This window comes from Dendrobates tinctorius, unplaced genomic scaffold (assembly GCF_039654945.1).
Source record: "Dendrobates tinctorius isolate UK_male_01 unplaced genomic scaffold, ASM3965494v1 ptg000035l, whole genome shotgun sequence".
In the NCBI taxonomy this organism is placed as follows: domain Eukaryota; kingdom Metazoa; phylum Chordata; class Amphibia; order Anura; family Dendrobatidae; genus Dendrobates; species Dendrobates tinctorius.
Genome location: NW_027361703.1, coordinates 48737968 through 48756300, shown reverse-complemented (window position 1 = coordinate 48756300; position 18333 = coordinate 48737968). Strand labels below are relative to the sequence as shown.

At 43.0% G+C, this 18333-nt stretch overlaps 1 protein-coding gene across 1 annotated transcript in view; it reads left to right on the top strand.

Annotated features, from left to right (window-relative positions):
* CRELD2 (cysteine rich with EGF like domains 2) overlaps positions 1–18333 on the top strand; it is an 82595-nt gene that overhangs the window by 28340 nt on the left and 35922 nt on the right. The window contains exons 4-6 of the mRNA XM_073573480.1: positions 9373–9464; positions 13398–13574; positions 17245–17340. Coding sequence (XP_073429581.1) covers positions 9373–9464; positions 13398–13574; positions 17245–17340 — 365 coding nt within the window. The remainder of the gene's footprint in view (positions 1–9372; positions 9465–13397; positions 13575–17244; positions 17341–18333) is intronic.

Sequence of the window (18333 nt, the reverse complement as noted above, 5' to 3'; positions counted from 1 at the left end):
TTTTCCTTCATTTTATTACTGTAGCTGCCCCATTGGTAGAGCATTATATGGGCAGCTAGAGCCAGTCCTGTCTTTTGGGTCATGTTGTAACTATTCGTCCTTCTATATTCACCTAAATAAGCGATTCTATTATAACTAATCAATCACAATAACAATGTGACAGTAGCTGTGCATTCATCATCATTATATGAGAGAGTTTTTTCTGTTCCTTGTGGAGAAGTTCAGAGGTACGTTCCATGCAATTTCATCATATCGGCAGTTCTGGACTGGTGACTGAGATGAACCTTTTCATAGAACACACAGCCATTTAATTTCAAGGCGGTCACCTTGTGATCACGTGTCATACTGAGGAGAAGTATACTATGAGTTGCAAGATAGAAAGGAACCACTAAATAAGGTAATGCTAGCAGAATTGTGTATACTGGTAGACTAATGAGAGGATGAATTAAAAAGCGAAAAATACATGGAGTGTTACATTAAGGACCGACGATACATTTTTCCAGTATAAGCTTTTATGAAAAGCAGTGATTATACATCAAGACTAAATAGATTAGGATTTCAGAGTCTAAATCATGACCGTGTATGCCTTGTACAAGTGGTTGGTTATGTGACCACATGTATGTGATTTGCATAGTTCTGTCACATGCCGACTAAACTCAGCTGGCTTCACTCCATAGCAGAAAATTGAGCAAAGCTCTGGAGTCCTATCTGCACATGACCCCCCACCTGCATATGATATACAGTCTGCAGTGTGCCTGCAGACTTTTCCTGTGAGCCCCGACAACCCCTTTAAGATCAGCCTTCTAGCCTACAGGTCTATATATAAAATTTTTTATAATTATTATAGCCACGATATCCTTCAGGAAGACTACCTGGGCCATGCATGCCGCCTGTGCAGTCTCCATGGGAACGGCAGGGGCTGCGGTCCGGAGGCAGCGTCGGGGGAGATTCCGTTAGACGGCTCACCCCTCGTCTGGTGGATGGAGGGTGATGACGGGGTCCGGGGAGGGCCGCCCCGTCTCACCCAGGAGAGCGCCGGTAGGCACCAGGATGCACCGCTGCGGTAAGAGCGCCTGTGGCGCAGAAGAAGGCGGTGGTGGTGCATGGAGAGCGGGGGGCCGCACATCAAGGCGGCGCGGTAGCCGGCCGGCGCAGAGTCTCCTGATCCCCCGGTTGAACTTCCGGGGCGGGATGGCTGAGAGCGCGTCGGCGCATGCGCGCGGTGATCCCAGGGAGGAGGAGCAACTTCCGGTGGGGCGGCAGGAAAAGAAAAAAAAAAAAGGGAACTATCGCAGTTGAGCGGCGATGCAGCAATGTCGTCCCCAAAGGAAGCGCACGCTCCAGCTGGGGATTCTGCAGGAGGTAGCTCCACCAGGGACCGCAACACCAGGATGGACAACGGCCGCAGGAATGAAGCAGGGGAATCAAGGCCTAGGACGGGATCTCAGCCATCTGATCCGGTAATATAAGGCTTCACTGGGTGAGTGTGCAAAGTATATACTCTGCCTACTAAGCTGACCTCCCCCCCCGCCTTGGTGTCCCCTTCTAGACAAAGAGGATAAATCTAAGCATAAAGAATGTGCGTTATGCTCTGAACCTCTCCCTGACTCCTACCCTAAGAAGCTCTGTAAGCAGTGCACCAGAGAGACAAATCAGGGGGCCGCATTGTCGACAAGACATTAGAGCTATAATCAGGGAGGAGATACGGGCTATTAACCGCGCCAAAACTCCCTCAGAGACTGGCAGCAAAAAACAGATAACCCTCAGCTCAGAGTCAGAGGAAGAAGGGGGGTTAATCTCTGACTCCTCACTCACATCCTCGTCGTCATCAAACATGGAGGGACGGTCATGTTTCCCCCTGGATAGTGTGGACAACCTAGTTAAATCGGTGAGAAGCACTATGGGGTGCGAGGAACCAAGGGGTGCCCAAACCGCACAAGAGATAATGTGTGCGGGATTGGCGGAAAAGAAAAGGAGAGCGTTCCCGGTAATACCGGCAATTAAGGCCCTAATAAAAAGGGAATGGGAAAAACACGACCAAAGAAGTTTTCTCCCATCAGCCTCAAAAAGAAAGTATCCATTTAGCGATGAGGAGCTATTAAAATGGACCAAAGTGCCAAAAGTGGATGCCGTTATATCCTCTACTTCGAAACAATCTGCTATTCCAGTAGAGGACGCAGGCTTGTTGGCAGACCCGTTAGACCGCAAAGCAGAATCATCATTGAAGAGGTCTTGGAAATCTACCACGGGTATTTTTAAGCCAGCGGTAGCCAGCACATGCACCACTAGATCTATGCTTATGTGGTTGGATCAGCTGGATCAACAAATCGAGCAAAAGGTGTCCAGAGAAAAATTACGGGCCGCTATCCCATTAATCAGAGGGGCAGCTGCCTTTATGGCTGATGCTTCGGCAGACACTCTGCGGCTGGCAGCAAGATCAGCAGCTCTTGTGAACAACGCCAGACGGGCGTTGTGGATGAAGAGCTGGAAGGGGGACGCGCAATCAAAGGCTAAGATTTGTGCAACCCCATGCAAGGGTGAGTTTCTCTTCGGGAAAGAGTTAGATAGCATACTCGTCAAAGCAAAGGAGAGGAAGTTGGCCCTCCCTGACCCTTCTATCCCTTTCTATAGGAGAACCTTTAAGAGGCGACCGTTTGGAAGGAGGAGGCAAACGGAAAGATCAAATAGATGGGCCGCAAAAGAAGAGAAACAAAAGGGTACCATGTTCAGGGGTCCAAAATTCCGAAGGGAAAATAGAAATTAAGAAATCAGACCCACCTGTAGGGGGTAGATTACGTTTCTTTTATTCAAAATGGGAACAAATATCCTCAAACCCATGGATCTTGGGTATTATTAAAGAAGGAATGAAAATAGAATTCCTTCAAGACCCTTATGATTTCTTTATCCTAACCCGCCTTAACTCTATAGCCCAACAAAAGGCCCTCGAGGAAGAAATTCAGAGCCTACTATGCAAGGGGGTTTTAGTGGAGGTCCCAGAGGGACAGGAAGGTAGAGGCTTCTACTCTCCTTTATTTTTAATTTCCAAACCAGATGGTACGTTTAGAACAATTATTAATTTAAGGAAGCTTAATACGTTTATAAAAAATTATAAGTTTAAGATGGAATCAATCAGATCCACCATAAAGCTTCTCTTTCCAAACTGTGTGATGGCGGGGATTGACTTAAAAGATGCTTACTATCATCTTCCTATCCATAATAGATACCAAAAATATCTAAGGGTCGCAGTGGTGTTTGAAGGCAAGGTCCGTCATTTTCAATACACAGCCGTGCCTTTCGGCCTCTCTACAGCACCAAGAATCTTCACCAAGGTGATGGCAGAGGTGATGGCCTATCTTCGTCAGAAAGATACTTTAATCGTACCTTACTTAGACGACTTCCTAATAATCGGGAACTCGGATACCCAATGTACCGAACGAGCGGCTGATACAGTTTCATCTTTGCAGGACCTAGGTTGGATCATCAATATACAGAAGTCCAGGCTCGTTCCGCAATCCCTCCAGATGTTTTTAGGGTTCCAATTGAACTCCATAACCCAGAAATGTCTACTTCCTCAGGTAAAGATTGCACTAACAAAAGAGAAAGTAGAGGCAGCCATAGATAGACCACGCATGTCTCTGAGAGGGGCAATGTCGCTATTGGGGTCGCTAGATTCCTGTGCCCCTGCAGTCCGGTGGGCCCATTATCATGTCTGCACACTTCAGCATCAGATCCTCCAGGAGGAGAGGCGACATGGTGGTCACCTCGAGAGCAAGATAACCCTAACTCAGGAGGTCTTGACTTCTCTAGAATGGTGGTTAGATGATGACCATCTATCCTCAGGAGTCCCATGGGTTATAGTACCATCTTGTATCCTAACCACCGACGCTAGCCCCCAAGGCTGGGGAGCCCATATGGGGAATAGCTTTTGTCAAGGAAGATGGAATAGAGAGGAAAGAGAATACTCGTCTAATTTAAAAGAACTGACAGCAGTATACTATGCTCTACATCATTTCCTTCCACAGCTCCAACAGAAACATGTCAGGATCCTGTCGGACAACACCACCACAGTGGCCTACATAAACAGACAAGGAGGTACTCGATCAGAGACTCTGATGTCTTCTACGGCAAGAATCTTAAGCTTAGCTGAAAGCTATTTGTTGTCCCTCTCAGCTCTTCATATCAGAGGAGAGAACAACCAAGAAGCAGATTTCTTAAGCCGACACACACTTTGGCAAGGGGAGTGGTGCCTCAGTTGCCAAATCTTCCAGGACATAGTAGCTCTATGGGGGCATCCTCAAGTGGACCTCTTTGCCACAAGGGAGAACAGACAGACAAAGACCTTTGCTTCCCTGTCTCCAGCAGATCACCCAGACATACTGGATGCTCTCCAGGCCTCATGGAAGTTCAAGCTGGCATACGCCTTCCCTCCATTGATTCTCCTACCACAAGTGATTCGGAAAATCAGAGAGGACAAGGCGAGAGTAATCCTGATAGCACCATTCTCGCCCAAGAGACCGTGGTTCTCGTGGCTACGAATTATGTCAGTGACAGATCCTTGGGTTCTCCCCTCAAATCCCAACCTACTCTCCCAAGGCCCTTTCTTCCACCCTCGAGTAGACAACTTACACTTGACGGCGTGGAACTTGAAAGGCACCTATTAAGATCAAGAGGCTTTTCGGAATCATTAATTACTACGCTCCTACAGAGCAGGAAGCAGTCCACGACCCAAATTTATAAAAGAATATGGAAGAAATTCCTACAGTTTCATACAGCATCTCATACAGCAGAAGTCCCGATAGTTCCTATCTTGGAATTCCTACAAAAAGGGAAGGAGTTGGGCTTGGCAGTAAACACACTGAAAGTACAGGTGTCTGCGTTGGGGGTGCTGTATGGCCATAATATAGCAGGCAATAAGTGGATATCACGATTCATTACAGCGTGTGAAAGAATAACTCCGGTACACATACCTACAATCCCTACATGGGACTTAAACCTGGTATTAGACGCCCTGACAAAAGAACCATTTGAGCCGATGGATACGATATCCCTTAAATATTTATCATTTAAGACGGCCCTCTTGGTAGCACTGACATCCGCTAGGAGAGTGGGTGATATCCAGGCCCTGTCCATAGATCCACCCTTTTTACAGGTATACCAAGATAGATTAATATTAAAGCCAGACCCCTCATACCTGCCTAAGGTATCAACAAAGTACCATAGGTCTCAGGAGATACTCCTCCCAACCTTCTGTGAAGATCCCTCCACTCCGGAAGAGCAGAAATTCCACACTTTGGACGTCAGAAGAACTGTCCTAAAGTATATTGAAAGGTCCGAGAGCTGGAGGCAGTGTAGGGCTCTGTTCATTTCTTTTCAGGGCTGTAAAAAAGGGTATGGAGTCACAAAGAGCACCATTTCCCGATGGATCAGGGATGCCATTCGTTTAGCCTACTCTACAAAAAATGAAGATCCTCCGGAAGGCATCAGAGCACATTCCACCAGAGCAATGGCGGCCTCCTGGGCGGAGACGGAAGACGTTCCAATTGAAACCATATGTAAGGCGGCAATTTGGTCATCCCCTTCTACCTTCTATAGACACTATAGACTTGACCTTTCATCTACTTCTGACCTAAGCTTTGGCAGGACTGTCCTTAGCACGGTGGTCCCACCCAGGTGATGGTCTCTGGAATCTCTCCAGTGGGTGCTGTCGTGGCGAAGGGTAAAAAGCCGGATTACTTACCGGTAATGCTCTTTTAATGAGTCCACGACAGCACCCGCTCACTTCCCTCCCTGCTAGAAATATCAATATTAAAAGTATATCGGCTAAAGTTGGATAAGTAAAGTTACAAATACAAGACATTGCCTAATCCTTGGCGGTCCTCCTGGTACTCTGAAATGCAAAACTGAGGAGGAAAGGCGGACCGCCCCTTTTATCTTTCCTGTAGGGTTTCCTGTTCCAAATGGGGCGGATCCGATACCTTCCAGTGGGTGCTGTCGTGGACTCATTAAAAGAGCATTACCGGTAAGTAATCCGACTTATTACAGTTAGGCCTTGTTCCAGGGCCGGTTTTAGACAAATTGGGGCCCTGGGCAAAATGCCACCAACACAGTTAGGCCCCCTTCACGCATCTGTAAAAAACCACTGATGTGTGGTATGCCGGAACCGGTGTCGTCCGTGTGCACTCTGGTATGAATACTGGAAATGAAACTACAAAGCTTCTCATATAGTTTCAAATTGGCGCCAATTTTTAAAATGTGAATGCATAAAACTGGAGACAGCTCTGTGTATTCATATAGTGTGAACTTCGAAACGCGTAGGGAATTAAAAGGTTAATTCATCTACCCGATTTGGATCTGATCATTTGTCTGGCAGCGCACTTAAGTCCAAGAATTTTAATCCAAAGAGTTTTACGTGGCGGTCACTGTGTGTGGACCATTGGACGTGCAGCAGGCTGATTCTACATGCTTAACTCTCTCCTGGAAAGGGTGAGTATATTTCCTTAATATTCTGCATAAGTTACTCGGATAAGACCCTATTGCGCTCTTGTTTTACCTATAGTTTGAACAAAGAGAGTACATGTGGCATCCGTGAACAAAATGTGAAACGTACAGAGATCACATGTACTGGAAACACGGTCGTGTGAAGGGTGTTGTACAGTCAAAGAATAGAAAGCTTTAGCAGAATTGCCGCCTTTTTGTACACTGTACTTCACAAACGGCAGAATAAAAAGCAATGAGTCCTATATGTCCTATATGTCCCCGAAACTACCCTGCTAAATCCTCTCTGGCTCCATGGCCGATTCTCCGGGGTCCCTGATGGTTGTTATTCACTTTGCAGCTAGCCCAGTGCGACTGGCAGAAACCCCTGGAGCATCAGTGCTGGAGCCGCGGGGGATTCATCATTTCATGCTAATTATTTTTAAATTCTCAGAAAACCTCTACAGGGTCTGTTGACACGCACCATTTTTGCTGCGGATTGTTGGCAGGAAATATTCAGCATTCTTGCAGCCTTTTCACCTGCATTTTTGTTTCCCATTCATTTGAATAGGGAAAAAATGCTGCAAAATGCTGAAAGACGACAGCAACAGGTGTGTGTGTGTGTATGTGTATATGTATATATATATATATATGTATGTGTGTATATATATATATATATATATATATATATATATATATATATATATATATGTATGTATGTATGTATGTGTATATATATATATATATATATATATATATATATATATATATATATATATATATAAATACACATAATATTTATATTATGTGTATATATATATATATATATATATATATATATATATATTTTTATATTGCGTGTGTGTGTGTGTGTATGTATGTATGTATATATATATATGTGTGTGTGTGTTCTGTACTGGGACAGTTTGGAATAGTATCGTAGACTACACTATTCCACACAATAGTGCATTAAGCCCTGTTCACACTGTGCTTCTGCAGTGCATTCAGGGGCTCTGTCTGAATCCCCCTTACAATAGGATTTACACGAACCCCCGGCAGGGCCCAGACTGCAGTGACAAAGCGTTCAAATGAATTCCATTAGTGTTTTTTTTTTTCTGAAATTGACTGATTTATTTTCTTCTTTTTCTTATCAATTTGTGTTTTGTCTTCTAAAAGTGTCCACTTTTCTGTGGCTGTTGGAACAGACAGACACTTTCAGAAAAAAAAAAATCACACGTGGAATTCAGATGAACTCCATTCCTGTCATTACAGTCTATATCTCCATAGAGGAATCGGGCAGAACCGGCTGGACGCAGTAAGGAAAAGGTGTGAACAGGCGCTAATGTAAAACGCATACATTGATCCCTATTATGGTGACACTACAATTACAGAACTATATATGCAGCACATAACAGACATACACTATACATGAACAAAAAAAAAAAGCTGCGCTCTGTCGTGCTAAAGCATGTCAATATGAATAGCAATATGGCTTCTGGATACTAGGAAAAAATTAGAAGCTTGGCACATAATTTGGCCTATTAATTCATGCCCAACAACCAACGACAAGGTGGTTTCAAAACTGCTGCATCCTAACGTATCTAGTGTGAATACCTCTCTAAGGCCAGGATCACACTTGCGAGTGCAATGCGAGAAACTCGCGCATCATTACCCGGCACCGCCGCCGGCACTCGGGACCGGAGTGTGCGGCTGCATGTATTTCTATGCACTGGAGTGCTCCAGTCCCCAGTGCCCTTGGCAGTGCCAGGTATTTGTGCGAGAGGCTCGCTCTGCAGTTGCAAGTGTGACCCCGGCCTAATACTGAAGTATGAATTCCCGGATAGATGTGAATACCTCTCTTCCAAGATTTTAAGGGTAGGTAAGACCCTGCTACAATTAAAATCCACCACATGCTGAAGGGCGGAGTGCTCGGTCAGAGAGCTAATATACAATGATAAAAAAGAGACCACCTTGACATTGGTTGTTGAGCATGCATGAATTTGCCAAATTATGTGCTAAGCGTCTCATTTTTTCCTATTCTCCAGAAGCAGTATTGCTATTCATATTTCATATTGACATGCTTTAGCACTACAGAGTACAACTTTGTTTGTTTCTTGTATATGGAGGTAGCTTCTCCTAGTTTGCACCTGCTCACATTAGCTTGGATGTGCCAGTGAGTTTTTTTTGTCAATACACTATACATGTACACACATTTTCTATATACTTTACACATACCGTATATAAACATGCACTATATACTGTATATATACAGACCCACAGTATGTACAAACACCTATATATAGTACGTACACACAGAAACAGATTAAGCTGATATACATATGCAGTTTAGACATATATTTACACAATATACTTTGTACATGCACATATACAGTATACATATATATACGCAGTCATATACTATATGCTGTATTTGTATATTTAATAAACGCTGTGTATATCTATATCTCAGCGTTGAATAACCCCATAGACTGTCACAGGTATGATTGCTATCCAAGAAAATCACAGATGGGGCTCGTATGCAAAAATCGGACGTCTAAATGAGGCCTAACTCTTGAAAGACCATGATGATGATCTTTCAGTATTGCCACATCTCACGCTTCCTGACAAACTGCAGGTTCCTATCTTCTCGTGGCTATCCTTTATATATTTACAGACGTTAGTTCCTTTTAGTATTAGTACAGAGGCTCATTTTGGTAAGTGATTATTTGATCTCTGGGACCTCACTTCAGATGTGCTATGGAGGAAGACCAGCGGTGGAGTCTCCAGCTGCCAGACATTTCTCACCTTCCGTGTAGTTAGGTGGTAAACATTAATTATGTGAAAACACATTTATAAACTTTGTTTTTAATTAGTATTTGGTGCTTTGCTACCTGACAGGAGGAAGAAGTATCCAGATTTACTAAAATGGTTTTGCATAGAAACTATTAAAGTGTGCTGCCCTCCAGGGACATATGGACCCGACTGCTTAGGTAAAGAATCATAAACTAAAATTGACATTTGATATACTTTTATTTCTATATAAGGTGTAATTGGTGGATTAAGGAACATTAGACAGTTTTTATTTATTGTGTTTTAATTCCTCACTACAGTCAATAACTCTAGTTCCTGTTGGTGAATAAAAGGGATTTTCTGGCCCTAAGCTACAAGTCTGCAGTCACTGTTTGTGACTGCAGACTTGTTAATCCTCACATTGCGTGCGTTGTGGTGCCAGGAGCAGGCGGTCATATGAGTGCAAGTATGTGACTTGCATACTTTCTTCCACACTCTTAATAGACTGTGTCCAGCCTCACTCAGTGCCAGTGTATTGAGTGCGGCTGCGCCTATCCAATTGGCATGTGACCTCATATATGTAAATTGCATACTTCCGATCACACGCCTGCCACTCCTCCCAGCTTTGGAGAATCCTTACAGTACACTGTGCTCATGACGTGAGGATTCGTAAGACTGCAGTCACATTGAATAACTGCGGACTTGTAGCCAAGGCCAGACAACCCCTTTAAATGCTTTACTCCCTAGCGTAAAGTAACTGATACTCACCTCCTGCACCGTGCTGCTCTAGCAATGTCGGTGCTGGATCTGCATGTGGTTTGCATGATTTGGTTATGCCAAATGAGCTCTGCAGCCAATCGTCAAATCACTAATGAACTTATTTGCTCACACATATTTCGGATGAACCTCAGACGTTCAAAGGAAGTGTGAGAACTGCAACTGCATCAGGGCCCGGAGGTGGAGGCGGGCTCCTGCAGGCGGGGGAGTACTGCCAATAACGTCAGAGTATGCAGCCGCTATGGGGCCACTGAGTCAAGATTACGGGAGGGAGTGACATGCAGCAGAGGGACCCCTCTCACTCCCTCCCATAATTATGCGACTACCCAGAGTCGGGGAGAGATTGACGCAGAGTGTGCAGGAGTTCAAAAAAGGGGGTGTGTCATGCAGGGAGAGAGGCTGGCCAATGAACGCTTTCCCCACCAGACTGAGGAGAGTCCTCACTGGCTGCCGTCTCTGTTCTCCTGCATGGTGCGTCCTAATGGTGAGTGTTCTCCTGTAGTCAGGAGCCTGGGCCGCACAGCATACTGGGGAAAACAGTGGAGGAAGAATAGGACTTACATGGGGTCTTCTTCTCCCTCCACTGTTCTATTCCCAGCAACATCTCACAGAGAAGAGGTCGGGGGAGGAGGCTCACTGCACGGGACAGCATGGCAGCAGCAGTGGGAGCTGATATCCGTGCTCTCTGCTGTGTCCCCATCCCCTTCAGTGAGTTCTGAAGCCCTCTCCAGCTGATCTCTGAACTATGAAGCTGACCTCCTACACGGCTCATCTGAACACCTGAGGTCATAAATTAGTGTGTGTTTTTATCTGTACATATGTGTGGGTGTGTGTATGTATCTGTGTATGAATGTATGTATATTTGTACAGTATATGTATCTGTCACTGTGTATGTATGTGTGGGTACATCTGTGTATGTATGTGTGTATCTCTTTGCACATCTGTATATGTACAGTGGGGAAAAAAATATTTAGTCAGCCGCCAATTGTGCAAGTTCTCCCACTTAAAAAGATGAGCTAGGCCTGTAATTGGCATCATAGGTAGACCACAACTATGAGAGTCAAAATGAGAAAACAAATCCAGAAAATCACCTTGTATGATTTGGCAAGATTTATTTTGCTAATTATGATGGAAAATAAGTATTTGGTCATTAACAAGTTCATCTCAATATTTTGTTATATATCCTTTGTTGGCAATGACAGAGGTCAAATTTTTTCTGTAAGTCTTCACAAGGTTGGCACACACTGTTGGTGGTATGTTGGCCCATTCTTCCATGTAGATCTCCTCTAGAGCAATGATATTAGGGCAGCACGGTGGGTTAGTGGTTAACATTGCAGCCTTGCAACACTGGAGTCCTGGGTTCAAATCCCACCAAAGACAACATCTGCAAGGAGTTTGTATGTTCTCCCTTTGTTTGCGTGGCTTTCCTCTGGGTACTCCAATTTCCTCCCACAGTCCAAAGACATAGGGAATTTAGACTGTGAGCCCCATTGGGGACAGCGTTGAATAATGTCTGCAAACTGTAAAACGCTGTGGAATATATTAGCGGTATATAAAAATGAAGATCATTATTATTATGTTTTGGACCTGTAGCTGGGCAGCATGGACTTTCAAAGGTTTTCTATGGGGTTGAGATCTGGAGACTGGCTAGGCTATATCAGGACCTTTATATGCTTCTTACGAAGCCACTCCTTCGTTGCCCTGGCAGTGTGCTTGGGATCTTTATCTTGTTGAAAGACCGATTCACATTTCATCTTCAATGCCCTTGCTGATGGAAGGAGGTTTGCACTCAAAATCTCACGATACATGGCCCCATTCATTCGTTCATGTATATGGATCAGTTGTCCTGGTCCCTTTGCAGAGAAACAGCCCCAAAGCATGATGTTGCCACCCCCATGCTTCACAGTAGATATGGTGTTCTTTGGATGCAACTCGGCATTCTGTCTCTTTCAAACACGACGATTTTTATTCTACCAAACAGTACTTTGGTTTCATCAGACCATAAAACATTCTCCCAATACTCTTCTGGGTAATCCAAATGCTCTCAAGCAAACTTCAGACAGTCCCGGTCATGTACTGGTTTAAGCAGGGGGACACGTCTGGCACTGCAGGATCTGAGTCCCTGGCGGCGTAGTGTGTTACTGATGGTAGCCTTGGTTACTGTGGTCCCAGCTCTATGCAGGTTATTCACTAGGTCCCCCGTGTGGTTCTGGGACTTTTGCTCACTGTTCTTGTGATCATTTTGACCCCACGGAATGAGATCTTGCGTGGAGCCCCAGATCGAGGGAGATTATCAGTGGTCTTGCATGTCTTCCATTTCACAGTTGATTTCTTCACACCAAGCTTCTTGCCTATTGCAGATTCAGTCTTCCCAGCCTGGTGCAGGGCTACAATTTTTTCTGGTGTCCTTCGACAGCTTTTTGGTCTTCACCATAGTGGAGATTGGAGTGTGACTGTTTGAGGTTGTGGACAGGTGTCTTTTATACTAATAACAAGTTCAAACAGGTGCCATTACTATAGGTAATGAGTGGAGGACAGAGGAGCATCTTGAAGTTACAGGTCTGTGAGAGCCAGAAATCTTGCATGTTCTTAGGTGACCAAATACTTATTTTCCACCATAATTTGAAAAATAAATCTTGCCAAATCAGACAAGGTGATTTTCTGGATTTGTTTTCTCATTTTGACTCCCATAGTTGTGGTCTACCTATGATATCAATTACAGGCCTCTCTCATCTTTTTAAGTGGGAGAATTTGCACAATTGGTGGCTGACTATACTCATTACACATACAGTATATATCAATCCATCAAAGTGAAAAATATAGTTGTGGGGAGGTCCAAATAGAACTTTTGCTACGGGGCCCTTTGATTAGAGTGGGGAATAATATTTTAAGAATTGTTAGATCGTGTAATGGGCATCCTCGATGACCATGTCCATTAATGATTGACAAATGAACCCCAAGTCTATCTCAACTGGATTGCGTTTACCATCTTTTGTGGATGTGGGTTACTTGACTCTCTTCAAAAAAGATGTTTTGGAAAAGAAGGGTCGGATATGTTCAATTTTACTCTCGCCTGAGATGAGGTGGCACCAGAGGTGTGCGGCAGCATTAGTTGCTTACTCCGTTCTTACTATTGACTGGACATTTGGCCGCGTGTGCATGTGAGGATCTGTAGAATAAGCTGTTGCTCAAACAACTTCAGAACTATATTCTACTTTGGATTTTCTGTACGCATATCCTTATTGAAAATCAGGCTGCTCTAAGCCTTCGTATACATTGATTAAACTCTAGTCTGCTAGTCTTCTAATACTAACAAACTAACATCATACTGCTTTAATTTACTTTTATTTTTGCAGGCTGTCTAGGTGGCTCAGCACGACCATGTCACGGTAATGGAGTTTGTAGTGGTGACGGCACCAGAAGTGGAGATGGATCATGTCGTTGTAATGCGGAGTATACTGGGACATTTTGCCTTGAATGTGCAGATGGATACTTCAGTTTAGAAAAAAATGACACCCACTGTACTTGTTCTGGTAATTGCTGTTTCTACTCAGGAATCACATTTATTTCTGCTGATTTGTTATCATAATTTTCTTTCACATTCTCTGATGTTTTCTGTCTTTTTAAAAAAAAAAATAAATTGTGTGATTCACAGAAATATGCCCCATAGATTAGTTTGGCAGAGGGCTATAATGATAAGATGCACTTTTATTTTTTTCATAGTAAAATAGGTTTACAAGTGCTTTCTAGATCTTGTATATTTGAAAGGACAGAACTGAGAATGTAGTTTTGGAAGGCTGTGACAAGGGATCAATCTCAAATAAATCATTCTAAAACTGTTTCACCTAGCTGATTATCTATCTATCTTGTGCAAAATGGTTTGCAAAGGTGTATACACTCTTCAAGCTTGACCTTTTTTATGTAATGTACTCTCTCAAACATGTATTTTACTATTAAAACGTGCATATGGAGGAATCATATCATTTATCGATACACTGGATGAAGTAATTCTTGAATACGTCACCATTTTTTTAAGTATATTTCTAAAGGTGCTATTGACACAAAATTATCACCAGATGTCGGTAACTACCCATCCAGTCCCCACAATAAGGTTATCTGTAATAATGAGAAATGACAAGATAAAAAGTATTGAACACAGTTACTGACATTTATAAACCGTAATACTTTGTACAAAAGCCTTTGTTGGTTATGACAGCTTCAAGACGCCTCCTATATGGATAAACTAGTCGCATGCATTGCTCAGGTGTCTTTTGGCTCCTTCTTACACACACACTCTTCAAATCCTGAAGGTCCCATGGGCACCTTGGACGAACTCTGAGCTTTTGTTCCTTCCAGAAATTTTCTTCTGGTTTCAGGTCAAGTGACTGGCTGGGCCATTCTAGCAGCTTTACTTTTCTTTCTATGAAACCAGTTGAGAGCTTTCTTGGCTTTGTGTTAGGAATCATTGTCTTGCTGAAATGTCCATCCTCATTTCATCTTCATCATCCTGGTAGATGGCACCAGATTTTTAGCAATAATGTCTCTGTACATTTGTCCATTCATACTTCCTTCAAGCATATAAAGTAAAGTTTGCCGGTTCAGTATGCTGAAAAAAAAATGCCCCACACTGTTATGTTCTCTCCTTCAAGCTTCACTGTTGGTTATGGTGTTTGGTGTTATGTTGGTAGGATGATATGCAGTGCCTTTTAGCTTCCAAACATGGTGTGTATTATTTCATCCAAAGAGTTCAATTTTTGTTTAATCTGACCAGGGTAATAGTCTCCCAGTGTTTTACAGGCTTGTCTAAATGTTGTTGAGCAAACTTTAAATGCGATTGAACATGCTTTTTGTTCAGCAATGGAGTTTTGCATGGTGAACGGGTATACAGGTCATAAAGGTTGAGTGCATGACTTTGTTTTCTTTTAAACAATTGTACCTGCTGATTCCAGGTTTTTCTGTAGATCTACACAGATGGTCCTTGGCTCTTGGACAGCTCTTCTGATAATTCTTTTTGCTCCTGTCTGAAATCTTATGGGGAGCACCATATCCTGGCTGGTTTTTGGTGAAATTATGTTCTTTCCACTTCCGGATTATGGGACCAACAGTACTCATTGGAACCTTCAGTAGTTTAGAAATTCTTCTGTAACCAATGCCATCAGTATGCTTTGCAACAATAAGGTTGTGAAGGTCTTGAACTGACCAATTTTGCCCATCATGAGATGTTTCTTGTGTAGCTCCTTGGTAATGAGACACCTTTTTATAGGCCATCAGTTGAACCAGCTGATATTCTTTTTCACTAAGTGGCGGGATTGCTTTCTAATTACTGATAGATTTCAGCTGGTGTCATGACTTTCCATGGTGTTTTGCACTTCTTTCTTCATGTGTTAAATACTTTTTCCCTGTGTGATTTATCATTCTTACACATAACTAAATTTTATGTACATCGATGTTTCATTGTCTGTGTAGATAGGATGGGTTCATGTTAATAGCACATTTTTAGAAATATATTTACTTAGAATATTGTTGACGTGCTCAATACTTCACCCGCAGTAGGTGATAACTCTTTTAACCTGATAATCCCTTTAATATTTTTGAATTGACAATGTCCAAGTAAATACATACATATTTTTTTAAACATGCCACCCAAACCCATTTCCTACAACATAGGATGGGTAACACTACACATAGTCAATAAACATACTGAACCCATAGTTGTTACGCTACGAGAACAATCAATAGTGTCAAACAAAAAAATATAGATTTTTTTTTTATTGCAAAATAACACAAATACATGCAAAAAATAATTAGTCGTTGGTGCCTCAAACCAGACAAAAGGAGGAGTCAGGTAGAGGAGGACAAATACTAACAGCCAAAGTACTCAGAAGGTAGAACCTATCACTTAGTGCACATAATACACTGACCTCAAATATATTGCACAAAAATATGCTAATTGGGTTAAGACGACCTCAAAACATGAAGTGAGTTATTAAGGTGCTATATTACTAATAGATAATAAAGTGCAAATGCATAATTCAAAAAGCACAAATAACATACACATGTCCACATACACCTGTCCATGACAGCTTATCTAGATTGTACCATGGGTCTCCAGCCCAGGCTGGAAGCCAACAAGAACGGTCAGTGCAGCTCATTAACCTAAGCAAAGTGAGGGGGCCGTTTTAAACCCTTTCCTGAGATGGCAGTCCCCGCACGATGTGATGTCAAGTGACAACCTGCTCCTCCAAACCCAGACGCGCGTTTCGCACCACAGGTGCTTCTTCTTGGGGGCGTGTCTAATAGCGGGCATCAGAAGGCTTATACCGTTAGCTATCCAATCAAATTTCAGGGGCGGAGTCACAGTCGCTATATCCAATCACCACATCCGTATCACATTCCAATGGGCCAATGAATCAGAGCATGCTCTGATTCATTGGCCCATTGGAATGTGATATGGACCTGGTGATTGGATATAGCGGCTGTGACGCCTCCCCTCTGAAATTTGATTGGATAGCTAACGGTATAAGCCTTCTGATGCCCGCTATTAGACACGCCCCCAAGAAGAAGCGCCTGCGGTGCGAAACGCGCGTCTGGGTTTGGAGGAGCAGGTTGTCACTTGACATCACATCGTGCGGTGACTGCCATCTCAGGAAAGGGTTTAAAACGGACCCCTCACTTTGCTTAGGTTAATGACCTGCACTGACCGTTCTTGTTGGCTTCCAGCCTGGGCTGGAGACCCATGGTACAATCTAGATAAGCTGTCATGGACAGGTGTATGTGGACAGGTGTATGTTATTTGTGCTTTTTGAATTATGCATTTGCACTTTATTATCTATTAATAATATAGCACCTTAATAACTCACTTCATGTTTTGAGGTCGTCTTAACCCAATTAGCATATTTTTGTGCAATATATTTGAGGTCAGTGTATTAAGTGATAGGTTCTACCTTCTGAGTACTTTGGCTGACTCCTCCTTTTGTCTGGTTTGAGGCACCAACGACTAATTATTTTTTGTATGTATTTGTGTTATTTTGCAATAAAAAATCTTTTATATTTTTTTGTTTGACACTATTGATTGTTCTCGTAGCCTAACAACTATGGTTTCAGTATGTTTATATATTTTTTTTGTGGAATCCATAGGAAGGACAATGCTAAGTTTTTCAAACTATTTGTAAAGGTAACTTTCATCACTTTTTCTTTTTATAGCATGCCATGAATCCTGTAAAACATGTTATGGTCCATCTAATAATGGCTGTAGAGTATGTAAAGAAGGATGGATCAGAGAAGATGATGGTTGTGCAGGTTAGTGTTACTTTGTACTATGCAGTTAGACAAATTGTTACATACATAGGATATTGACATACATTATTTATCTCAAGGTTAATTTACTATTGGCAGTTGCAGTTCTCCCAAGTAGCTAATGTAAGAAGTCTATATTGTATCACTGTACTGTACCATGGGCACACCACATTGAATGACAGTTCTGATGGGCAGCAGCGATGTAGTTTTAGTGGAACTTTAAGGCTGTGTGCCCACGTTGCGTTTTTCCCGCTATTTTGCCGCTGCGGAAACCCTAAAAAAACCCAATCCTATTGGAGTCCGTGGTTGCTGTGCCAATGCTGCGGATTTTTCCGCTGTGGAATCGCATAGCAGAAAAATCCCAGTATGTCCATTAATTTTGCGGAATTGCGGCCACCATAGGATTGCATTGAAACGCTCACTTTACGCATGTGGCTATGCCCACCTTGCGTAAAGTGAGTGCTTCATGTGCAGATGGTACCCAGGGTCTGGAGGAGAGGAGATTCTCCTCCAGGCCCTGGGTACCATATTCCTGTAAAAAATAGAATTAAAATTAAAAATTAGGGATATACTTACCCTCTGTCGGCCCCCGGCCCTCAGCGGCGCTGCCAGCATCTTCTGTTCCCAGGGATGCATTGCGCGAATGACCTCTGACGTAGCGGTCGCGCTGAGGATCGGGGGGCCGACAGAGGGTAAGTAGATCTCTCTATTTTTTTTTTATTTTTTTTGATTATTTTATTATTTGTAACATTCTATCTTTTACTATTGATGCTGCATAGGCAGCATCAATAGTAAAAAGTTGGTCACACTTGTCAAGCACTATGCTTGACAAGTGTGACCAACCTGTCAATCACTCTTCCAAGCGATGCTTCAAATCTCTTGGAAAAGCGCAAGCATTTTGCAAGCTAAAAACGCTTGTGTTTTGCGGGAAAACGCATGCGAATTCCGCATGCTTTTTATCCGTGGCGGGGGTGAGTTGCGGAAATGCTGCGGACA